This window comes from Protopterus annectens, chromosome 13.part0 (assembly GCF_019279795.1).
Source record: "Protopterus annectens isolate FY-2018-M chromosome 13.part0, PAN1.0, whole genome shotgun sequence".
NCBI classification, from domain to species: Eukaryota; Metazoa; Chordata; order Ceratodontiformes; family Protopteridae; genus Protopterus; species Protopterus annectens.
The window spans coordinates 1,184,733,738-1,184,760,362 of record NC_056747.1 but is presented as its reverse complement, the minus strand read 5'-3'; the positions used below and the strand labels follow the sequence as shown (position 1 = coordinate 1,184,760,362).

The 26,625-nt window shown below is 43.1% G+C and overlaps 1 protein-coding gene across 1 annotated transcript in view; it reads right to left on the bottom strand.

The window, feature by feature from the left end:
* Positions 1-26,625, bottom strand: part of CDC27 (cell division cycle 27) — a 2,763,676-nt gene that overhangs the window by 622,838 nt on the left and 2,114,213 nt on the right. The window contains exon 21 of the mRNA XM_044055179.1: positions 2,902-3,030. Coding sequence (XP_043911114.1) covers positions 2,902-3,030 — 129 coding nt within the window. The remainder of the gene's footprint in view (positions 1-2,901; positions 3,031-26,625) is intronic.

Sequence of the window (26,625 nt, the reverse complement as noted above, 5' to 3'; positions counted from 1 at the left end):
CTGGAGTCAGATCCTGGGACCTCTGATCCGACAGCCTGGGTCGTTTAAAAGGAACCTCACCTGAGGAAACAGAGGAGGGGTCCTTTTACTTATGTCCAGAAGAGCCCGGTTTGGTCGAGGTTTCTTTGACCAAAAGCCCCCCCCCCAACCAAGCCTTTCAATGAAAGCTTGTTTCCGCGGTCAACGATGGCTCTGGGGTTGAACGTGGCGCAAATGCCACATTCAACTTCCAGATGGTCGCCGCCGAGACGAGAGACACTCCTTGTGCAAGTCAGAGACAGGCATCTTCTGATCACACGAGGAGCACCTCTTAAAACCTAAAGGTTTCTCTGACATGGAGAAGACCAATGGCAAACAAAACCCAAGGGACAGACAAAATCACAAGCCAGAAAAACAATCCAAGGTCCAATATGTCCAAAAAATCTGTCCAAGCACAAGAAGCTAACTAAGAGCAGAAACAGTAAAACAAATACAAGAAAGAAAAAATGAAACAGCCCTGACAGAAACAAAAAGAGCACCAAACAGATAACGGTAAAATAATGGAAGGGGGAATAGATCAGGGAATCAGAAAATGAACTAGGAGGACACTAAATTAGGAAAGATCAAGAACCTGAAGACAGGGACAGAGAGAAAAACCCAAGATAAATTACACCTACTTACAAACCATGAGGAGCTGAGTGAACGGCAGCAGAACATCACTGGGGAGGAGCTTAAGCTAAGCTGTTGTCTAAAGTATGCTTGGCTCGGATCCTAGACCCTGATGAGATGAATGGTGACTAAGATATCATATATATACGTACATACGTGTGTGTGTGTATATATATATATATATATATATATATATATATATATATATATATATATATATATATATATATATACACACACACACACACACACACACACACATATATATATATATATATATATATATATATATATATATATATATACACACATACACACAGACAGATGTACGTTTCATTTTAAACTTAAAATTTCAGTAGGCACAAGGACTCAAGTCATGACAGTATAAAACATCTCATTAGAAATTCTAGTTACTATAATAACAAAGTATAAAAAGCTACAGATACTAAGATATCCTGCTATAATTATCGCTGAACAAAATAATAATTCTATAAGCAAATTACTGCAAAGCCTTCACTTCTAAGTCAGGGAACCTCCACATCATAGCACTGCATAATTTAGTGTCCCCTATGCCTTCCTCCTAAATACTGGGATAAAGATGATTTATCAAGAATAATTAATATGCCACTGTACAAGCAGTATACTTAAGCCTATATTGACCACATAATTATCCAGATTCTGAATATAATATACATTAGTGTGTGTTATGAGTAAGTACACTAATACACCTTCACATCAAATAACTGTACATTTTCTTTTTTGGCTCGTAGCATAGCGCTGTCGCCTCACAGTAAAACGCTGTCTGGTTCGACTCTCAGCTAGAGCGTCTTCTGCATGGAGACATGCGTGAATGGGCGTACCTTCGTTGAAGGTTGTGCGTTAGGAATGGCAACTCAGCACGTAAAAATCAACTGCCAATCATTAGCGGACCAGAGTTCCGATGTGGCGACCCCTAACCGGGAAAAGCCGAAAGACACACAAAAAAAAAAAAAAAGCATAAGAACATCAAGTTATAAACCACCTTTGATACCAGAGTAAGCCCGAACAGATATACATACATATACATACATACATATATGGATTCACATCACTTCACTGAAAGACCACTTCACTGACACCCATTTCAATGAGACCAAATCACCTAAAGTTAATTTCACTGAAAGTTCATTTCACCTAAAACTCATTTCACTGACAAGTAGTACTCTAAGGCAAGTCAAAGGTATAGGCCCTTTTCCCCACTGTAGTGCGATCTTGGTGTTAGTATATATAGTTAGGGGGGGTGTGGGGGGGGGGGACACAATCCCCCACACTGGGGGGTGTGGGAGATGCAGGCCCCCACTTAATTTGTTTTTCTGTTGTCTGGTTTTGTTTTACATTACTTGGTAAAACCCAACTAGGTGGGGGGGCTGTGCCCCCCACACCCCCGCTAACTATATATACCAACACCAGGATCGCACTACAGTGAGGAAAAGGACATATACCTTTGACTTGCCTTAGAGTACTACTTGTCAGTGAAATTAATTATAGGTGAAATGAGTTTTAGGTGATTTGGTCTCAGTGAAATGGGTGTCAATGAAATGGTCTTTCAGTGAAGTGATACGAATCCACACACAAACGCATATACATATGCGTGTGTGTATGTACTGAATTTAATCAAAACTTCAGCAGATACAGATAGCAAGAAAAAGACTTCTGCCCATACTCTGAAACAATTTCAGAGCATGCAAATAAACAATGCCCACCTTACTATCATGTGCTAACCTTAACCTTGGCCCTCAACTCAGTGTATCCTTTTGCAATTGTTTTAACTTCACATCCTTTGAGTTTTGTGAAGTACTGGATTTCAAAATGCTGGCATTTTATCACTTGAGTTTTGATGCATTTGCATTTTGATAATTCAGTATATACTCACACACCCATAAATTCTGAGCTGGTGATTCAAAACACACTGAAGCAACAGAATGTGCTTTAACAAGGGTCCTGCAAGGAGTGGGGCAAGTTCCATTTTTTCCACTTTCTACACTTCGACTAATCAGTACTTGACGTACTGTGAAATAAAAGTCCCATGTCGACCAAAAAAGCTCACCCATCCACATACAACTTAAATATACATATGTATGCAAGTGGGTAAAATATATACACATAAACATATATAGCAGTTTCCAACTTTGTCAACAAAATAGTCTACGGGAAGCATGCCATCATTCAGTACTGCACAATATTAGTATTTCCAAAGGATTTTACTGGGCTTACCTTATATTTCTCATTAGCGAATAGAATAGATGCTCTATGAAATTTGCATAGTGGGTTTTTGGGGTCAATTGCAATGGCTTTATTTAATGTTTCCAAAGCCTTTTCTGGTTTTTTAAGTGCATGTTGTACCTGTAAACGTAAACCACCACTTAATGTAAGTTTTGGTCACAATAAAAGACAAATAGTTAAAAAGACATCTCTCATTACTGTTACTTTTGCTACAGCATTTTTTTCATACAGTTAATTTTATACTGAAAATATGTAATTCTATTTATTCAGCCACTTTTATAATCAGTTACTGGTTACTAAAATAGAAACTAATAAAAATCTTTTGTTTACAGGAATGTAAAAAAAAAAAAAAACAGTTCAGGCGAATGACTCAGAACAAGGGATAAGGGATGACATAACAGCAGCAATTATGTCATGTAACAGGCTCCTGAAAAATGAGGAATTTTCTGGAATTAAAGCAAGTGGAGCCATTTACTTACTAATCGCAGCGTTAAAATCTGCTCCAACACCAACTGGTGAGGCCAGCAGAGGGAAAGGAAAAATGTCATCCTAGAAAATACAGGTCTAAACATGACCTACATTTAATAAAACAATAAAAGAATAAATCATGTTTCAGTTCTTTTCTTTTAAAGAATGATCTGCTATTACACAAAGATAATCATGCAGCTTTTGTTTGGCCAGGTTTTAATGGACAATGTCATCCTTACAGAGCTTTATGTTATGTGTTTAAGTGCAAACTGTTATTGCAGGATACTTGCGTTGCAGCACACCAATAAACTTGGACTTCAGAAAACCTCCTGGCTCAGCAAGAATATTCTGGGTGAAACTTTTTATATCATATCATCAGAAGGTAAACCATGAACTGCAGCTGCCTGCTGTCCTCGTATGAAGAAACAGTAAACAAAGGAATGAGTGAAATGGTCAAGGCCCTGACTGTTTCCACTAAAGTGAAAAAAATTCATTTCCGTGTAGACCAGATCAGATCCCAGCAACTCGGACTTTGTATCCAGTGCTCAAGCTCTTCCCCTTACCAACAATTCCCCTCCTCAACAGTTCCTCAGATTGAATCTGCCTGCCTAGAGAGTGCTTATGCTACACAGAAAAAAATGGCTGGAAATAGTGATCAGCATCAAAGCCTGCAATTAAGTCAAGACTCTAGGAAAGTCCTATGCCATCAATCGAAAGTGCAAGATTGTGACAATTTATATGGGGGATGGCAACAAGGATGACAAACAGATGGAAGAGACTACATGGATCTAGAGTTATCTTTTTTGTCCATCTCAACTAATGTGGCAGAGTCCCTAGCTACCACACACCCTGGGAGGACAAATGGAAGGATGTTCCGGAGGATGATGCAGCCAAATGAAGACCTAGACTGCATGTCCAGTTTGTAATCAGAAACAAATGTGTGCACTGTAGGCCAAGTAGCCGCAGCACAGGTACCAGCAGTGACTGTAGAAATTAAATCAGTAGAGGTTACTTCTCTCTAGTTGAATGTGCTTTAGGTTTCTTAGGCAGTGGTAGTCCCTTGGTTCTACAAACACTATGCATTCAGACAACCACCTGGACAATGTGACCTTGTAGATGCTGGTTCCTACTTTAGTTTCAGAAAAGAAGGCAAAAAAAATGGTCAAAGTTCCTGAGGTCCTTGGTAAGATGCAAATAAAGTAACAGACGAACATTTAACAAATGTAGGAGATACCCACCTTTGAGAAGCTGGGATTAACGTGAATAGGTGAACAGTCTGATTCAAGTTAGACTCAGAAGCAACCTTGGGAAGGAAATTAGGATTTGTTGGGATGGGCACCCTATCTTTATGAAAAGCCAAAAATATGGTGGTTTACAGAACAAGCATTGCAGTTCTGAAATCCTCCTTGCTGAGGTAACTGCCACCAAGAAAGATTTTCAAGACAAGAATTTCAGGTCTGCTGTAGCTGCAGGTTCAAAATGAGGTTTGCCAAGGATTGTAATACAGTAACATTCCAAGGTGGAAAAAGATCATATACAGAAGGATAAAGGAGAAGATTACCTATCAAAAAACATTCTTCAAAAGTTTCAGAGATGCAACAGGTTTGTCGTTTGTCTACATGAAAATTTGAAATAGCTGACAGTTGAATTTTTATCATGGAGTAGCTTCCTCCTGCATGAGAAAGGACTGCAAGGAAGTCTAAAACTGACATTAAGGGAGTGGAAAAAATCTATATAGAAAATCTCTTCCATTTACTTCTGTAAACTTTCATGGAGGAAAGCTTCTGAGATGAAGATATGCTATGAATAATGTTAGATGAATGCCTGGCATTCCTGGCCATCATTGGAAGCTGAGAAACCAAGAAGTCAGTCTTACAGATTTGATGTCAGGGTAAGACTTGCCAAACATGTGAGAACAGATCTGGGTCGGGATCTGGCACAAAGGATGGATAACACCAGAAGTGGCCACAGGAAGGGGAAACATTTTTGAAGAGGCCATAAAGAGGCGATTATAATCACCTTTGCCTTGCACCAGACAGCTTTCTAAAGAAATTTGGTTATCAGTGGAGTCAGTGGGCAAGCACAGAAAAGATCTGTGGACCAAAGCATCCCTCTTAGGGAATTAGGCCAGAATGGTTACTGCATGTGGTGACTGAGGGGGTGGCAAACAGACTGTAGCTGGCCCCAGTGGCCAAACATCATGGAAGCCACTAGCTGACTGAGGGACCACTTTATTGTAATCTCCCTGTGATATACATTGCAATTAGAAAGTGCTGGGAAGATATTAATCACTGCCAGATCCTTACAGCCTCCTGACAAAGGGTAAGAGCAAATTCCTCCGTGTTTGATGATGTACCAGACTAGACTATCGACATACCGTCCCATCTGGATAGCTATCACACCCATAAAGAAGTGTGTCCCAGAAGCCCAGCAACACTAGGAGGAGTGCCCTCATTACCAGTACACTGAAGTGAAGAATGGCCTCTGCTGGAGACCATGTGCCTTGAGGAGTCTTTCTTTCAGGATGCACTCCCCCCAGAAGCATAACATCTGTGGTCACTGTGGCTCCATGGGGAAGAAGAATGAAAGTATGGCCTAAAGAAACCAGAAAAGAATTTAGCCATCACTGAATATGTTGTTTGAAAATCCTAGTGAGTTTGATGAGAAACTGTATTGGATGAAGAATGGACATCTGGACTGAGTGTGTTCAAAGCAATGTTGAATCTGGCATGAAGGACAAGAGTGATGAATGCTGCCATACAGCCCAAGAGATGCAGAGTGGACTTAACTGGAGGATTTTGATGAGGGAAGACCTGTGAAGTTTGTTTGCAATGACTGACTAACCTTGACATTGGAAGTTAGTCAATCTGTGAGGTAGTGTTCATGTGGTATCCTATGAAATCTGTGGCCTAGACTGGTGTTAACTTTGACTTCATCTGTTGGATTGTGATTCCTAGTCTGAGCACAAGTGGAGCAAGGAGTCCCTGGCTTAAATTAACAAATCTCTCCTGACAGCAGTTATAAGCCGGTTATCTGGATAACAGCACCCAGAACCCCTGCAGTCTGAGATGTGCTGCTATCACTGGTATGCACTTTGTGAATACCAAGGTGGCTCTGGTGAGTTGGAAAGACAGTGCTTGGAAAATAAAATGACTGGCTCCTAGCCAAAAAAAGAACTCTCCTTGAAGAGTTATTAGCAGTTGCTGCCTCCACAATAGCACATATAGCTGACCACTTGCTCCAGTGTGGCCTACCTAATAGTGAGCGCTGAATGTTAATAGGTTTGTGGGGAATGGGGGATGGGTCAAGATCCAAAAGCCTCAAGCAAAAGATGAGTCCTTGGAAGAAGCAGTGGTGGACCAGCCCACTTTCTAAGTAATTCAAGGATGTCCCTAAATAACACATCTTCTATGGGGGACCCTTCCTCCTCTTGAGGTCAGTGTCATCAGTGGAAGACTCCTGTGGGGAGTTCAAATGCCTCCTTTTATGCATATGTTTTCTGTGCTCTTCCATGACAGGGATGATCTTGGGATAAATCAGAAGTTGTTGGAGCTGGTTGTCCTGAAGGGATAGGGTGATGCTGGGCAGAAGCTACAGACAACAGAGAAGGCTAGGATGGATTTGAATGAAGGCAAGTCACCTCTTCTCTTGAAAAGGCTTTTCAAAAGTTTCAAAGGCCAAAGCCAGTCCTGATGTTGTCGTCTTGGGACCTGTGAACCCAGATACAAGACTGTCACAAGATGTAGTCTGACTCAAATCCAAAGCAGACAGAGATCTAGTTGAGCTATAAAATGCTCAGAAGGAGGGACGGATCCTAAAGTCTTGGAATCAACTCACACCTCAGCACCCCAGCATAAGGATTTCGGCTCCAGAACCTCCCATGTCCAGTGATGGAGTACAGTGGGTTAGGTCCACTGGAGTAGAAGACGACCAGTTCATCATGTTCAGCTCAAAAAGAAGAGCACTCAGATCCATGACCACCTGGATCCGAAGGTTGGGAAGGAGAAACCAAGTAGGGAGTGGAAAGGCCTGGTCCCAGTACCCCCCACAGCAGGAAGGGCCCCTATTTTGGATCTTAGTTCAAGAACATTTACACCACCCTGTCCTCATCTGCTTCTGAGAGGTTCCTCTATGACTGCAGAGACCTGAAATAGCCAGCCACTGAAGGCAGTCTTAAAGTCCTACGATGGCAGGGTAGGATATCAGAGTCGAGAAGGAGTAAGTTTCAGAGAAAACCTAGGATCCACTCACAATGGACAAGTTGGAGAACTGATCAGGATAGGATCCAGTCCTGCTGACAAGGAAGACAAACCTACAGATTTCGATACTTTAGGATCTGGACTAACCTCACCTGCTGGATCCAGGAATCTCTTCCTGGAGTACCTGCCAACATCTATATCTGGATTTTTCTCTTTCCCTAACCTTTTCTCTTTCCTTCTCTCTCTCCTATTCTATTTCCTTTTCTATAGTTCTATCCTTTTTGGACTTGTCCTGGGGTCTTGCCAACATTTTTTTGGATAGCAGAGAGCCTGACAGAGTAGACCAGATTCATCTGCAGAGGCAGTCAGAAGACCCTTAATAACTAACTTGGACCACTGATCTGATAGGGCTCATAGATCAAAAGCAGCACAAATATCACAATCCTGTCCTAAGTGCATGGCCCCAGACAGTTGACATATTTAGGGTGAGTGTCCTGGGAGGGAATCTTATATCTGCAGGCAGAACACCTTTTCAAACCTGGCGCCTTGTCAAACATTGCCAGAATGTGGGACTCTGGGGGGAAAAAACACAGAAAAAGGCAACACTAAGGATTAAAAAATACATTTGTATATATATCTATAAAAAAAACTATAGCAACAACCTCACAACACTAAACCAAGTGCTATAGATTTTTTTTTTGTTAAAAAAAATAAATTACAAAAACTACCTGGTAAGGGAGGAGGAAAAAGGGCAGGTAGCACCAGGGATAGAATAAGGGCAACAACCACAAAAACTGCTATCCACAGAGCTAACATCTAACACTCAAGTGAATAACGATCACCAGTCAAAAATCACTACCCTAGCACACACAATTCACTTACCTGAATTTCTAAAGAATATATGGGAGGAAAAAAACACAACAAGCCTTGGAGACCACATCTAGTTTCTTCTAGCAGCAAATGAGATATAACTGTTAGGGTAGAGTTGGATTTTGAGCAGGGAGGAGCCTTTGCTTTGAATTTGAAGTCTTCAGTGCTGCCGGCATCAGATCCGACATACTCATTAGTTGAGAAGGATGGAAAAGGCAACACTGGATTCTTTTTTTTTTGGCAAACAAACAGTAATTTCATGTTGTTCCCACTGAAAAATTTGGTTCATCTTACACATGGTTTCAAAAAAACATTCTTCCAAAAGAAATACCCTCCTCAAAGTCAGTTAATTGCCTGAGCAGAAAAGAGAATTCGCTCATTCAAAATCTATTCCCATTCATCACACTGAAATTTCAGAAACTGAAGAATTCATTTTCTCTTACCACTGTAGAAGGGTCAAGAGCCTGAATAAAAGCCCAATAAGTCTTCCCCATCTAATGTGAGAGACACAGAAGACAACGTTTAACTTTCTACTTCTTTTTAACAGGGACATCTACAGAAGCAGATTAACTCTCAACCCAGGGAATAGGCATCTCACTCCAGGCAGGTAGACAAACATTCCATGCCCCATCTACCAAGACCCACAAAAGTACTTCGTACATGCCCAATAAAGACACTCCAACAACCACAGAGGATTTATCTAACCCCAGTCCATAATGGCTGAAGGGACTACACCAGAGAAACCCAAAGATAAGTGGTCTGAGGAACCAGAAGTGGCCACTGCAGGATCACCTATCTGCAGTGGCCACTAGCACCTATCTGCCGCTGAGCCAAAGTAGCAGCCTGCTGAAAAAGCAAAGTTAGTCTAGAAATTTTCCTCTTTTTACTACCAGAGGAACAGAGGAACCTGTAAGGTGTTCCATAGTAAAGTCGAAAAAAAAAAAAAGCCTGAGGGGTTTCAGGGTAGGGTAATGACGATAGCAACAATAAGGAAACAAAAAAAAAAGATTAAACTTGGAAAAAAAAAAAAGAAGTTATGTACTCACCATAACATTCCATCTGAGTAGGTAAACTTCATTTGTCAGCAACCTGTGGGTTACGGATCTGAGCCGGCAGCATACCAAGCAAAAAGATCCTCCCCCCCATACCCATACTGCACTGCACTGCAACCTCCTTCCAATCCTCAGATCGAGTTTGCCACTCCATACATGACACCAACAAACTAACCTGAGACCCCTAAACAAGGACAAATCTCCAACTCGTGAACTCCGGACATCGAATCATCAAAATAAAAATGCCAAGGTAAGGGGGAAGGAGGGAGGGTTGGTTGCTGACAAATGAAGTTTACCTAATCAGATGGAATGTTATGGTGAGTACATAACTTCATTATCTGAAATAGTTAAATTAATTTGATCAGCAGCCTGTGGGACAGAGTCCCCAGCTACCTGAAATCTTGGGAGGCCCTTAAGGAAGGATATTCCGGAGCACTGCAGAGCCAAAAGAAGCCCTTCCTCTAGACACCAAATCTAGATTATAATGATTAATGAAGGTGTGAGAAGACGCCCAGGTAGCCGCTGAGCAAATGTCATCCAGGGAAACTCTAGACCAGAATGCTGCAGACGTCGCCATAGAACATGTAGAATGGGCATGAACTCCTACTGGTTCTGGTAAACTAAGCTCGCTGTATGCTTGTAGGATACAAAGGGAAATCCACCTAGCAAAAGTCACCTTTGAAACTGGTTTCCCTAAAAAGGGCTTAGCAAAAGAAACCAAGTTGATCAGATTTACGAAAGGTCGCCGTCCTGTGCAAATAAAAATGTAACTGCCTGTGAACATCCAGCAAATTAAGTTTGTATTCCCCTTTGTTCTGAAAATTAAGGAAAAAGACAGGCAAGTTAATAGATTGATTAATATTTGTCTCAGAAGCAACTTTAGGAAGAAAGGATGGCTTAGTCCAGAGAGACACCCTGTTCCTTATGAAACACAAGGTATAGAGGTTTCATACAAAGAGCTTGCAGCTCTGACACTCTCCTTGCTGAAGTTATAGCTACCAGAAAAGCAGTCTTCCATGACAAAAATTTTAAGTCAACTGATGCAGAGGGCTCGAAAGGAGGTGCAACTAAGGCCTGAAGAACTGCAGTCAGATCCCACGGCGGGGACGGATTCTTACTAGGAGGTCGCAGAAGAAAAGTGCCTTTCAAAAAGGTCTTATAAATTCTGGCAGCAGAGAGAGCTTAAATTGTCCCCTACATGTAAATGAGAAATACCCGCCAGCTGGACCTTCACTGTGGAGCAGCTGGCTCCTTGCTGGAAGATATGAGATAAAAAGTCTAATACCACTGGGATCGGAGCGGTAAAAGGATCTAGATTGCTCTGTGAAGCCCAAAAGGAGAAGAGTCTCCATTTGCAAGAATAAATTTTCCTGGGAGAGGATTTATGTGCAGCAACCAAAATAGATTCAACAGGAGAAGAGATACCGGGAGTCCTGGCAACTAGTGGAACTGGAGCAGCCAAGCTGCGAGCTTCAGTATGTCCAGATTCGGAGGAAGCATTCCCGAGGGAAGACAAATTAGATTCGGAATGGGATCCAAGATCGAGCTAGGAGATGAGACCATAGGCACTGGAACCAGACTTGACGAGGCCAGAATGGGGCTATGAAGATCAATCTGCTCCCCAACCAGCGTGCTTTCTGTAAGAAATTTATCATGAGCGGAAGTGGGGGATATGCATAAAGACGACCAGGTGGCCAAGCATGAACAAGAGTGTCTCTGGGGCTTTCCCCCGTTGGGGGGATTAGAGCAAAAAACTTGCTGCACTTCGCGTTGGAAGGCGATGCGAAGAGATCGCAGCAAGGCTGACCCCACTTGAGGAAGATCTGTTCCGCTACGCAAGGGTTCAGAGGCCACTCGTAAGGAGAAAGGATAATTCTGCTCAATTCGTCCGCCAAGATGTTGGACCGACCCGGAATGTGCATTGCTATCACAAAGCGGTTGGTGGAGATCGCCCATTCCCAGACTCTCATGGCTTCTCGACAAAGGGGATAAGACTTGGTTCCCCCCTGTTTGTTGATATACCAGACCACTTGACATATTGTCTGACTGGATCGCAATAATTCCCAGAGGTAGATAAGCATGAAGGGCCTTGCAACGCCAAAAGAACTGCTCCCATCTCTAGAACATTTATATGCAGAACGGTCTCGTTTTGAGTCCACGTGCCTTGGACAGTCCTGCCCAAACAATGCCCCCCCAGGCGGGAGGCATCCGTGGTCACCGTGGCTTGGGGTTGGGGAGCAAGAAAGGGACGTCCCTCCTGCAAATTCTGAGATTGGAGCCACCACATGAGAGAATTTCTGCACACACACTGCTCAGAGGGATCGGAAAATCTAGAGGTTGATGAAGAATCGACCACTGAACTTGCAACGTCCACTGTACAATTCTCATATGCAGACGAACACAAGGAATCAGGTTGATAGCTGCTGCCATGGACCCTAAGGCTCTCAGGACTAATTCTGCTAGGGGTGCAGAGGACTGCAGAAGCACTAACACATGAAGTCTCAGGCTGTGTAGTCTGTCTGGAGTGAAGAATGCCCTGGCCTGACAAGAATCTATTCTCGCCCCTATGAAGTCTAATACTTGAACAGGTTGAAGGGAAGACTTCCTTAGGTTTATGGTAATCCCTAGCCGAGGTGATATCCGGAGAAAGAAATCTCTGGCTAGTAAGAGTAGATGCCTGGTAGGGGCGGTGAGGAGCCAGTCGTCCAGGTACGGAAAGACCTGAATGCCCTGAAGTCTCAGGTGGGCCACTACAACTGCCATGACCTTGGTGAACACCCTGGGGGCTGTGGTGAGACCAAAGGATAGGACCCTGAATTGATAATGACTGTCCCCTAGCCGAATGCGGAGGAACCTCCTGGATCGCCTGTCCATCAGAATATGGTAGTACGCATCTTTGAGGTCTATCTAGCACAACCAGTCTTCCTCCTGCAAGAAGGGCAGGATGGACTGAAGCATGACCATCCGGAACATTTCCTTGGCAATGAACAGTTTCATTGTTGACAGGTCGAGAATCGGCCTTAGGTCTCCTGTCTTTTTTGGCACCAAAAAGAACCTGGAATAGATGCCTGATCCAGACTGGTCTGGGAGCACCTGCTGGATGGCTCTTTTATCTAGTAGCTTTGGTATTTCCAAGGCCACGGCCTCCCTCTGAGTGGGTGGGATGTCCAGGAAGTGCCTTGTGTAAGGGGGCTTGTTTATGAAGGGAATAGAATAGCCTCTGGATATTATTCAAAGCACCCAGCGATCTGTCGTGATGGACTCCCATTGGGCTAGGTGCATCAAAAAGCGCCCCCCGACTGCCTCCAGAGAGGAGCAGTCAGGTAACACCTCAGGGTTGCTGCTCAGGTCACTCTGAAAAGGGTTCATGTGACACGAAGTTCTTCGGCCCCCCTCTGCCTCTGGGCCAGCGTCCACCTCGTCCTCCTCTGCCTCTGGGGGAGGAGGAGTCCTAAGCGTTCCAGGACTGCCGAGTTTTCCAGAATCACAGCTTCTTTTGTCCTCGCTGGTTCCTGGAAAAGGACCTTTGAGGGTTAGAGAAGCGGATCCCAACAGCTGACAGCGTCTTCCCATCTTTCTCTCTCTGGACAAGCATATCGCAGACAGTCTTCCCGAACAGGGTGGAACCGTCAAAGGGTGCGTTAGCGAAGGACACCTTGAAGGGTTCCGAGAAGTCGCAAAGATGGAGCCAAGCATGACGCCTTAAGGCGATGCCAGACCCGCTAGCCCTAGCGGCTCCCTTGGTGGCATGAGAGTGTAAACACATGGACGTATTGGACACAGACTTGAGAGTGGCCATACGAACCGAGAAGGTCCGTTTAACCTCGGCCGACATGGACTCCGGGGGAGACTCAGCGTACTCTTTCACGAGGTCCCGCTGCAGTCGAATTACGTGGGCCAAGTAATTCAGCGCCCTTATAGTAAAGGTGGCTGAAGCAAAAGTCCACTTTCCAAGACGGTCCATAGCCCTGAACTCCTTGTCTGGGGGGGGTGGACCGAGGAACTTTCTTGGGAGAGTTCCTTTTTTGTGGCTGCAGTCGCCACCATGGCATCAACCGGGAAACCTTTGTTCCAAGAAGCTCTATCTGCCAGTGGACTCAATATTTTCTTGGGTCTTTTGGGTATAGGCTCCATAGTGTCCAGTTCCCTCGAAGCTCTGGTGGTGAGAAGGTCCACCAGAGGGTTGGCCGGGGGGGGACACCCGAGAGGTAAATCGACCTGTGTTGAACACCTCCAGAAATATTGATTCATCAGTGGAAGGCTTTTGGGCGGACCACTTCCCCCTCTGGCGAAGGATTTCCATAATGTCTCCAAAGGAGACGTCTTCAAGGGGTGATCTGGGTGAACCTTCCCCTTCCTCCAAGTCGGCATCCTCAGTAAGGGACTCGGGGGAGTCCAAGTGCCTCCTTTTACACTGGCATTTGTGAGGGACCTCCTCGGTTGGACTCTCTGGGGAGGGCTCACAAATGGTTTCATGTTCCTCCAAGGGAACTGTCTGGGGTGCAATAGACACAGGCTGTCCCTGAGGGGACTGGATGACGGAAGACAAGCCCAGCTGCGAGGGAGCAGGGATGGACCCAGAGGACAGAGTGACGGGTCTCAATCCCCCACAGAGAACCCTCTCCATGACGTCGAATGCCGAGGGAGACCCGACCTCCCTGAAACTGGTAGCCAAGACCCTCGGATCCAACTAAGGGATCGGTGCTGAAGCTGGAATGGTCAGACCCGAAGGAGCGGTATGCCCCGACCACAACAGAGCCGATGACACACACATCCCCTCGGATCCGACGTCCAACTCTTGGCTCCAAGAGCTCGGATCCGACAGACTCGAAGGCATGCCTGGCATCGAAGCCGAAGGCACTATCGGTGCCAACCCCCTGACTCCGCGGCTCCTCAGATCCATAGACTCCGATATCCAATGGTGGATAGGAGAAGGAGCTATCAGGGTGAAAAATGGAGCCGAACTCTACGCACCAGGAGGGGGGAGCCAGCAGTACCCTCTGCATCTGAGTTTGTAGAAACCTTCACATCATCCGATCCAGCTCTGCTTCAGAGATGCTCCGGGTCGATCTGGAGGACACCGGCCGGGAGAGCTGACACGAAGACGACCTCGAGGGTTGTCTAGCCTCCTCCTCCTCTGGCTCTGGAGAAAAACGTGGTGAATGGAGCTGAGGAGAGGATGGCCTGGTAACTTTTACTGGAGACAAGATTACTTTAGCGGGAGGGGCCGTTGGATCCAACTCAGCCTGTCGCTTGTGGCCCCTCTCTCTATCTTTATCCTTATCCAAATGTCTCTCTGTATCCCTGTGCTTTTCTTTGACTTTCTTGGTCTCTCTCTCTCTCTCCCTGTGGTAAGGTGGGAGGGCGAGTCCCGGACAGGGGAGAAGGGCCAGAAGGCTCAACAGCCACAGCCATGGCTGGAGAGGAAGCAGAAGAGGAGGCAAAAGTTGATTCTGTGGGTAGAAGACCCGCCAGAATCAACTTGTTCCTGTGATCCCGCAGGGCTTGGGGGTTGAAGGCCGCACAAATTTTGCAGCCGGAAGACAAATGGGCCACCCCCAAGCAAACTACACACAGAATGTGACCATCGGCTGGTGACAGCTTGTGGCCACACTCTCTGCACTTAGAGAAAGTCACTTTCTGACATCCTAGTGAACACACATACATGACGGGCGGGAAGGGGGGCCTACACCAACTGAAAGTTTTCAACTTTCAAGCAAGGAAAAAAACTAAGTATCGTGGATAACCAATAATTACCTCAAAATTATCAAAAGGGGCACACACAGAACAAGTTTTAGAGAAAAAAACCCAGACACTTGCCTGGAGCTCAAAAATCCCGTGCTGGCGAAGCTGCGGCAAATGAGATCTGGGGATTGGAAGGAGGCTGCAGTGCAGTATGGGTAGGGGGAGGAGCTTGGAGCTCGGATCTTTTTGCTTGGTATGCTGCTAGCTCAGATCCATATCGGATCCGTAACCCACAGGTTGCTGATCAAATGAAGTTAACTACTTCAGATAATTAAAGTTATGTACTGACCATAACTATGCATCTGTGTTGTCCATTTCTGTTCTTCCTCAACATATGGGTTACAGATCTGTCCTGAGATCAGACTCAGCCACATTCCACATGCTTTGGATACAATTCTCGAGTTCCTTCCTCAAACTACAGTGCCCTAAGTCCACCCCCAATACCTCAGACAGAATTTGCTGCCTTAAAGGTCTTTATAACAGTATAAAAGAGGAGAAATAAAAACAGGGCTCAAACCTGGAACAACAGGTTCCAAATATCCATCAGGTCACTCCAAAAGATGACAGGAAGGAGGAATGGCAGTTGAGGAAGAATGAAAATGGACAACACAAATGCATATTTATGGTGAGTACATAACTATAATGCCTGATGTTGCCCTTTTCATTCTTCCTCAACATATGGGACAGAGCCTCACCTACATAAATCTTGGGTGGCACAGTGGTGCAGTGGTTAACATTGTCACCTCACAGCAAGTCAACAAATGTTAAATAAAATAAAAAAAAATAAATGAAGGATATTCCGGATAACTGCTGAACCAAACGTAGCTCTGCTTCTGGAAATCATGTCCAATTTGTACCGAGTAATAACTGTATGAGCATTAGACCATGTGGCTGCTGCACAAATATCAATGGAAGTGTTAGACTAGAAGACAAATGAGGTGGCTTTGAATCTGGTTGAATGAGCCTTAGACGGTTTTGGTAAGAGAGGCCTTGCTGGGAATATATCCAGAAAATGCAATTCCATTTGGCCCACGTAACTTAAGAAATTGGAGATCCCAACCAACTAGGTGAAAAGAACACATAGTTGGGTCCATTTTTCTGAAATATTTTGTTGTGTGTAAATAGAAACGTAGCTGTTTATGCACATCTACAAGATGTAGCATGTACTCTCCTTTGTTCGAAATTTTTGGAAAGATGACTGGTAAATGAATGGTTTGATTTATGCTTGATTCAGAAGCCATTTTGGTAGGAAAAAGGGACTGGTTTGTAAGGTAACTCTCTATGAAAAACAATGTAAGGGGCTTTGGAAGAAAAAGCCTGGAGTTCGGAAATCCTTTTTGTGGATTTAATAGCCACTAAAAAGTCTGTTATCCAAGACAGAAATTTCAAATCAGTTTTTGCTGAAGGTTCAAAAGGTTGTTGAGTTAAGCCTTGAAGTACTACTGTTAAATCACAAAGAGGTGATGCATCTTTCACTGGAGGTCTGAGCATGAAGGTGCCCTTTAAAAAAGCCTTGCAGCACTTGCAAGCAAAAAAGCAAGCAGCATAGTCTCCTGAGTGAAATTTTGATAGGGGCAACAACAGCACTTTTATTAAGGAAAAACTAGCACCTTCTTTAGAGAGAGAAGCTAAAAACTCTACCACAGAATAAATGGGGACAGTAAAAGGCTCAGTGTAATTTCTCAGGGCTCAAACCAAGAATTTATTCTATTTACTCTTGTAAATCTTCTTAGTGGAATCTTTCTATGAGGACAAAAGTATATGATAAACCTAGGGAAGAAAGCCTGGGCTGTCTAGCTACTAATGGAACTGGAGAAATTATGTGGTTAGTTTGAGGGTTGTGATATTGGGATGTTTTATCCCCGAGGGATGTGACAGTAGATCTGGACTAGGGTCCAGTACCCAAGGAGGATAACAATGATGAGACCAAAAGAAGGGAAACCACAACCGGCAAGGCCAAAAGGGGGCAATTAGGATAACAGAGCTCTTCAACCAACTGGCATCCTGTAAGACGTTTGGAATCAGAGGTACTGGGGGATAGAAAACAGAGGTAATCCAGAGGGCTCAAGTATAGTCTGGTATCCCACCTGTAACCCAAAGTGTGACAGGACTAATAAGAAACCGACTATAAAGGATTAATCCAGATAAAATCATTTTAGCTAGCAGATCTAGGAGACTCTCTCTCTCTGATTATCCTCCCTTTGGGAGGAATAAAGGCACCTTGTTGAAGTTTTCAGTAGTTTATTCAGCTAACCAGGTATATGGATGAGTGTTTTTGTTCCAACACATTACATTCAACAGGTCAGTTACTTAAAGGTAGTTACAGAGACAATAGTGGGAGGATATATGGGAAATGATTGCAGGAAAATCTGGGAGATGAAAAAAAAAAACAGGAGCCAATCCCAAAGCTTACAGGTTAGTTCCTTATCTGAATATTCCTGAAAGACCTGTGAGGGTTTACTAGCTCAGCAGACTCTGGAACCTCATTCTTAGTTAAAAAGGTTTTATTTTTATTTTTAACTTCTAACAAACAAAACATGACAACACACTATGAGCTACAACTGCAGAACTATATTTATGAAAACACTTTCACCTGAGCTTCATCAGGTCCATCTAACAGAGTGGTTTAGACTTTGATGACTGAAAGTGCCTGCATTTACAAGGCTATCAACAGATTTTATTAGTCTGTTTTGTAATGTGTGTAAAATGAGAGGCAGTGTCTGCATCAATGAGGTTCATTATTCCTTGGAGCCTTGAAAGCTTAATTACAGAACTTTTTCCAGTCTATCACATGTAACATGAGAGGCTGTGTCTACTTTTAAGGGGTTCTACCTCCTGACATACAATACGAAAGGCTAATATTCTCTTGTATAAGAAAAATGTTTACAGTACCTGCTTATAAGAAGCTCAAATACATGACTAATGTGACTAGTCCCCATTCGTCTTTCTTCTAATGAAGACAGACCTTTTTATATGCGGGGGAGGTAGTCACAAAGCTACACTGGGCAATTCCCATTTTTGAACAGTACATGCTGTGAAGGCTGCCAGCCTAGCCAGATATGATTTTATACATAATTCAGTCATTTGTAAATATGAATGTTGAATTACAGGCTTGTTTTCTTAAATGACAGAATATGCTGTGAAATGCTGAACTCAAAACAATGTAGCAACATTGCCCTCTGCTGTAAAGAAAGCTAAGTCAAGCATTTCTTGTCTGTCCTTTGAAAGTGAAATTTCATGACTGTCTTTGATGTTTGCAATTCGGCTCCGGCTGGGCTAGATGAAGGCTTCCTGCCTATTGTTTTAAGGCTAAAGTTAATGACCAGAATTTACAAATGGAATGTCCTTTATTGCTCTGGTTTCTGCCTAGGTGTAGAAGAATATAAATGCAGTTTCTGTCAGCCTGGGAACACAAGGAAAGTGTAAAAAATGATGTAATGGGAATCAGGACTGCAAATGCAATTTAAACAGAGAATCAGAAGGCATTAAGCATTTTGTCTTGATCATCCAACTCACAGCACTGTCTTACTCATATGCAAGTTATCTTAGACTTATGTTATTTTTTTAGAAATAGGAACTAGAAAGATTAGATTAAGTGTTTTTCTGTGATGTCAGAACTGTACTACTGATTTATTTTAAGTATTTCTGTGTGATCTCTGAACTCTTGACTAGCACTGTGTAGTAGAAAGTATTGTCTTGTGTTTTTATTTATTATTAAATATTTTAAACCATTTTAACTGTGGCTGTTTTGCAAAGAAATAAGTTAATCTCTAAGAGTACATTGCATGCTTACAGTGATCCTGTAACAAGTCACTCTAATAAGCCTTAACTGTTTAGTCACAACTACCAACTGGATAATAACATTGCACAGTAATTGGACATCCTCTTAAGGGCCTTTGAGTTGCTGGTAAGTATTAGTGGGTGGTGGCAAGTGGAACTACCGTACAGTCTGGGAGAAAGGGGCACAGCTGGAGAAACTGTGCCAGCCTTCCCCAGGAGTGTTTGTGTGGTTGCATAAACTCTTCGAAAAGTGCATGTGTGTCAGCTACCTGGGCAGGGACATGAAGCACTGGTTGGACAGAGAGGGTACTGGAGGTTTTTGCTTACCCACTAGGCTGAGATCTGGACCCTATAGCTGTGCCAGTGGGGAATCTTATTGAGGACCTAGAGAGCAAGGGAGTGCCCAGCCCCGGACTGTGATCTCTGTGTGTTCTTAAGGGAAATTGCACTTTACTGTGTGCATTTGTTATCCTTTCCTCATATGAGACACCCTCTCTGGTGTTAGTGGTGAGGATTGAGGCTCCTTGATTGCTGGGCCAGGGCACAGGCGTCACACATGCATCCAGAGAAATAGCATACAGTGGAAAGCAAATCACAGTACTCACTCTCTCTTATTTTTTAACAGGCTCATGGATATGCACAAGGAGGAGGAAAAAAGCGAGTAAAGTTTGAGACCTCAGAACCTTTTGTGTAGCCACTCTCTGCCCAAGGAATACAACTCCAACAGCTGATAAAATGCAAAGTATATAAACACTTGTAATGAAGAATCTCGAATCTTCTTTGAGCATAGGCATACTGTGCCTATGGTGTAAAGAATACAGCAATGTGGAGTAGTGCCCCAGAATAATAATTTTCTTTGTACAGCAAATTATAGAAAGTTTGTTAAATGCAGATCCAGTGGCTCTAGTATCTATACCTGGTTGCTGTTAGGTAGCTGCAATGAGAGGTAGAAGGTTCTTGGTCTCAGAGCATGGTTTTATGGTACCCCCATCTGGGCTCTTCACTGCTGAGCTTCAATCTTTTCCTGAGTCTAGAAGTTAATGAGGGCTCTTCTGTTCAGATTTATCCTCTTCTCCACGTTCCAGGTGATGAATCATGGCTCTTCTGGGCAGATTCTTCCTCTTTTTCAGGTTCCAGGTGGTAAAGTTACTGCAAAAGAGGGCTAGATAGCTCTGTGCCTGGCTAGATAAAGGATTGGAAAATGGGATGGATCAGGTGGCAGAGCAGTTAACCAATCTCCTGAGAGAGGGGGTGGTGCCATGGTCTTTTTCCATTTTATACCATTGTCATTTCTATCAGTGTTGTTTCTATCCTTATCTTTGTCATCGAAAAATACTTTGAGATTCAACTTCCTCAAATACAATTTAACATCACTGTTACCAAGTTACTACTGTTGAAAGGTACAAAAGTCAGACCTTTAACAAAGATGTGTTGCTCCATATGAGTCTGTTTTTTTGAGTGGTTCCAGATTTTAGTCCTTTTTTGTCATTGGTTCTGGTGGGTCCCCTTCTGATGTGTCGATCTTGCTAAATCTCTCATCTCCCTGGCTTCTTTCTAGGACCTGTTCCTCTGTTGCTGGTACCTCTGTGGAGACCTCTGAGTCAGGGTGAAGGGCTGCTCCACTGTGCGCCTCCCTGTTTGGGTCTGGTGGCTCTGGTTGGTGGGTCTTTTCCTTTGTGGTGTTTTCCTCATGTCCTAATGACAGGTAGACCTAAGTCATGTCAAGGTTCCTGGTGGCCTGACGAAAATCATACTTGTCTCCTTTCTCAACTCTCTGGTCAGCAATGTTTGTGACCAGGCTCCCTTGTGTTCCAACATCATGCTTGGGGAGGTGGTTAGGCTTGTCATGCTTTCAGTGCCTATCAAAATGTTTCCCTCTATTGTGTTTAGGTGGGCATCTCCTTCTCCTGGTCGAAGAATGATGTTTTTATGGTTCCTCATTGTCCCTTAAGTCCATGTAGATTTTTTTGCAGTTTCTTGTCTGTTTTCAAAGTCAGTAATTCTGTTTTGAATATCTAAAAAATTAGAAGTGGAGTCAGGGTTGTCCTTGTAATACTACAGATGCTGCCATGGAACTAAGGACCTGAAGAATAAGACTGACAGGAGGAGCAGCATAAGAAAATTTGTTGAATCTGGGACTTGACTATAACAATACAAACAGGAGATAGAGAAACAATCTAACTTATTGTATTTAGATGAGAACCAGTGAACTCCAGGCTCTGTACCAGTAGCAGTTTGGAAATGGAAATGTTGACTATAATGCCTAGTGTTTGGCAAGACATAGATGGGCCAGCACCAAAAGCTTCCAGAAATACAGACTCCTCAGGGGAAAGACTGAGGACCAACCACCTTTCTGCTTAAGGATCTCAAAAATGTCTCCAAATGAGACATCAGTTGGTGATCTGGGGGATCCTTCCCCTTCATCAAAGTCCTTTCATCTTTGGTGAGAGATTCCACAGGGAACCTATGTGCCTCCTTTTACATGTTCTTTCAGTGAACCTCCTCAGTTGGATGTTCAGAGTTGTCCGAAAAGAGGGCTAGTTCCTCTGTGGGAGCTGTCTGGATGCTCGCTGGTTAATGGCTGCCCCTGTGGAGTAGGTCTGATGGGATCAGAGATTTGAGCTATGGGGAAAAGTGTAGGATCTGAGGATGAGAGAGACTAATCTCTAGAATGAGAGAACATCTTCTCAACAACCTCAAAGGATGATGGATCTGGAGAAACCATGGGTGGCCAAACCAGAGCAGAGACTTCGAAAGCAGACAAGCCACGACTTTCTCCAGATCTGTGCCACAAGGAGGGAGACAGACCCGAGTTACCTAGCACTGAGGCTTCCAGGGGTAAGGACAACTCCTACTTCATCAAAGTAGATCCTAGCCCAGTGGATCCCATACTGATGCTTTGGTTCAGAGACTTCCTGATCCAAGGGAACAGGAGCAGAACTGGTCAGGGAAATGATTGGAGTAGAAGATGTAATCCTCTTTGGCTCTGATACCCGTACACTCAGATCCGGGGGTCTCCAAAACCGAAGGATGGATCGAAGGAGATACAACTGTATGGGATGGAAGGAAGGCTCATGGATCAGATAAGACAGAGCCAGTATAACCTCCCATCTGGATCGGAGCTCTGAAGAACTTTCTCATCATCCTATCCACTTCAGCTTCAGAAAGACTCCTGGAGGACCTGACAGAAGAGGCAGTGGACTGACGACTAGAGTGTTTCCTTGGAATTTACATGAAGGGGGAAATGGAGCTGAAGAAAAAAAGGGTCAAACTTGGGTAAGCAAGTTCTCAGAGTATGAGATGTGCCAGAAGTCTGATCCGATGGTTGTGTGTCTGTAGACTGAGGAGAAGGACTGCCTAAAATAACTATCAGATCAGAAGACTTAGGATCCAAAGTTTTTCTCTTCGGATCTGCCAAAGTTGGATCCGATCTGTGTTGTGTTTTCTATAGAGGCTCAGAGGACAATGAAGTCTTTGGAGACTTAGATGGAGCCCATTTTCTATGCTCTGACTGAGCCTTTGATGATTTGCTGAGGGCTTGAGACCCAGGGAGGAAGACGAGGAAGGAGGTAACAACCTTTTGAGAGCTAATTTATTCCTCCTATCTGCAAAAGCCATCGAGTTAAATGCAGCACAGATGGTACAGTTCACACCAAGGTGTGCTGCCCCTAAACAATAAAAGCACTCCATGTGGGCACATCTTAATTTGGAATTTTGTGCCCATAGGAAGTGCATTTTTTTTAAACTTGCAGGCTTCTCAGTCACAGCTCTAAAATTCAAATGGGGAAGAAATGATAGAAAAAAGATGAACATGGATTTTTTTTTTTTAATAGTACAGGACTTCCAATATTTGCATTGAAAAATATCTTGCTAATCTGGGTAGGAGGGGAAAAAGAAAAGGAAAGAAAAAGTACCAATGATGGTACATAAAAGATTACCTTATGGAGGCAGAAGTGCTAATGATAAAAACTTAAAGCTAAGAAGGAGGAACTATTTTAATACATTTAAAGTTTTAAGTTAAAAAAAACAATAGTTTTCAAAATGCTCTGAAAGAGGATCCGTGTCTGTGCAACACGGTGGTAAACGAGATCTGAGGTGTTGTGGGTAGAGGGAGGAGCTTGAGAGTTGGATACAAACTGTGTGGAATGTGGCAGAATCAGATCCAAGGACTGACAAAACAGTAAATTCCTAGCAAAAAGTTAAAAAAAAAACAAAAAAACTTTTAGTCCTAAAAGCTGAAGTTATTTTCCCCAAAGGGAAAGTACAGCTGTACAAGCTGCACTTACCATAATAGCAGATGTTTGACTTCCTCACTGCTGCAGTAATATTTGGCTATTTTGGTTTTATCCTGCTCAGGATACAACTGGCCAGCTTCACAAAGCTCTGGCTCCCTCTCGCAGGTTGCCAGTCCTCTAAAGGGGCAGGTAGGGTTATGGAAAAAAAAAAAAAAAATGGTTTTCATGCAGAACAGCAGGCAGTTCTGCATTAAACAGAAGTAGCTCCGCTTTGCGATTTTTGATTGGCTTGTATGCCGGTATATCAGCATATGAGCCAATCATAAATCGCAAAGTGGAGCCACATTGTTTCAATGGGAAACAGCGGACTGTTCCTCATTGAACAGAAGCTCTGCTGTGCGATTTATGATTGGCCTGTATACCAGTACACAAGTCAATCAAAAATCACAAAGCTGAGGCTGTTTCACCAGGATTTCAGTCAGCAGTGTGGGACTTGGGATTGGGCTGCTGACCTCGGGACAGTCCCTGCTCCCACACCTCCCGCACATGACCAGAGTATATAGAATCTAATCTGACTTTTCATTTAAATTCTGAAAAAAATGAGGGAGACCGATAGCTAAATTCAAGGTACACACTAAAAATAGTAAGGGCACAAACATGGGAATGAAAAAGGGTTAAACCCACCACGAATAGCTGCAACCTGGATATTCTCTTGCAGATGTTAAGAGCAATAAACCAGTTAGGATACCAAAAAGAAGAACCCATAGCAATCAGAATAGCTGGTTCAAACAGGCAGAAATAACTGGGCTCTCTATTTTTTGTTGTGAAAGTTAACAGTGACCTGAATAGCAGGTGCACTTATTTATCAATGGAAAAAAACACTAATAAATAGCCCATGCCAAACATGTAAACAAGTCACAGAACTGTAGCTCATACAAATGTTTGAGAACCAGTGGTAATAATCCCAAATTGGGACCCAGTTATAGCTGAAACACCAATTAAAAGTTTTTCTTTGTTTAATATAATTTTCTAGTAGGATTGCTAGTCTCCTTTAGTGTCTGCTGCATGTCTTCAAGAAAAAGGTGCCTAAAGGTATTAGAACTAAATCATCCAGGCAGTAAACTGAAGTTGCTGACACCAGGGTGTAGCAACTACTCCCTCCCTCCATCCTTTGTGAGTAGATGAGGCTTGTGGTAATTGCTCTCGGTCGATTTCATGAGAAGGGAAAAACAGTGTTGCCTACGTCAGAATACAGCCACCACAGCAATTTTTGGAGTCACCCTGTATCTTCAGAATGACCTTGGATACCTGTATCTTCAGAATGACCTTGGATATCAGTGGAAAGGGTGGTAGTGCATACAGGAACATTCACCCGCTATGAAAATGCATCTGTTTTAAAGGCCTCCCAGAAAGGAATCCTGGTACATAATTTAATTAGTTGTTTTAAAGGAAGCGGACAGCTCTTACATGTTCCCCACAGTGGGATCCATTCCTGGAAACCCCCCTCATTTACTTTCCATGTGAAGGGTCTTGTCCTTGTCCTGTGCAGCTTGTCTGTCACTACATTTTGTTATGAGAGAATGTAGGATGCATGGAGGGCTGTATAATGCTGCAGAAAGGAAGAACTGAGGTGTCTTACTGCCAAAAACAATACAGTTCTTTCCTGATAAAGATTAAATACAGACTCTGACAATCACAGAGAATGAAGATAGAGACATTTATTTTTAAACATCAACTTCTCATATATAAATACAGCAAGAGGAATCATAGAAACCATGAATCCTAGAATCCCATAATATTCTCTGAAGTCTCAGACTGATTGGAGAATAGGAACGTTCACAAAAACAAATGTATATTATCCTTTGTTATGAATATCTTTGAGGAGACTTTTCGAGAAGGCAGTCTAAAAGCCCAATTCTGTGTGACAGAGTAGAGTAGGATTTTTGAAAATTTACCTGGAAGCCCAGATTGGCAAGGGTGAAGAAACCCAAGTTAAGAACTCCTAACATCTTGCAAAAGACTGTAAAGATCAGTAAATCATCTACGTAAGGGGAAAAAAGTGATGAGCATCATTTAGATCTAACGTTACTATAAAAGTCGCTAGAATAATGACTGGTAACAGACTCCAAAAGATCAACATTTTGAATTTTGATAGTTTCACAAAGCATACGAGAAAGTTCTGCAACTGGTCTCTAAGAAAGCCTGGTCTTTGAAACTGGACACATTCTGGAGTAAAGCCTTCCTCTCTTTGATCTAAAGGCACTGGCATCATTACACTCCTAAGGTAAAGCATGCTCTGAAGAACCTCAGGAAAAAATATATATGGTTCAGAGGGTAAGGAGGAATTCCTCTGAAAGGAAGTGTGTGCATCCACCGCCAACTGTAGCCTTCTTAAACAAGTGTTAGCAGCCAAGAGTCTGAAACAATCTACTGCCAATGGGAAAGGTTGGCAGCCAGTCTATGGGACAGAGATGTAGTGATTGGGAGAGTGGGATGCTGGCATTGTCAATGTGTCATTTTCCTTGTTTTTTTTCATTTTGTTTACCTTCTTCCATCTCTCTATTTTTGTTCCCTGTCACCAACAGATGACAGGGAATGATTATTGTGCCTTTTTTTAAAAGAAAAAACAGATTTACAAGATTTATAATGTGGGGCTTGAAAAATTTTAGTAACTCCCTGAATTAATTTCCACTGTCAAAGGCAGAATCAGAGTAGCAGTAGGGCCAAACAAGACCTCCTTGTCTGTAAAAGCAGAGTTTAAAATTTCAAACTTCACCTCATCTGTAAATGCTTCAGTATGTACAAAAGTATATTTTCTCAAAACAGTAGCAGTAGTAGTGGCCCTAGACAGTATCTGTACAATCACATACACTTCAAAGTATGTTTTGATACCGGAGACAGGTTACAACTTGAAGGACTCGCACAAGACCTACCTTTTGAAGGAAGTGTGGCAGAATCATCCCACAAGCTGTCAACACATGAAAATATAGACTGAAAAAAGGAAATTCTCTTATGAAATCTGTGTAACACCTTACTTGCTTATTCAAAAAAGCAGGGTTGGTATTAATAAGTGTTCTGCCTTTTGATGATGGTGGGGGCTAAAGACTGAGGGTCAGAGTTACTGCAAGCAGGCAGCACTTGACACATCTTCCAAGGTTAGTGCAATAGGAGAAAAGGGTACGAGGGAAATTTACTCAACATATAGTTATCTCAATTTAGGGGAAGCATCCACTACATCATTTATCCTGGAACTAATCTTAGATAAGGAAAACTCCTCGAATGGAGCTGGACAGGACAAACCTTCTTCTTCTGAAGTATGTTGGAAGAAGGAACAGCACGCAGGTCCACTGTAAGAATCTCTGCTGT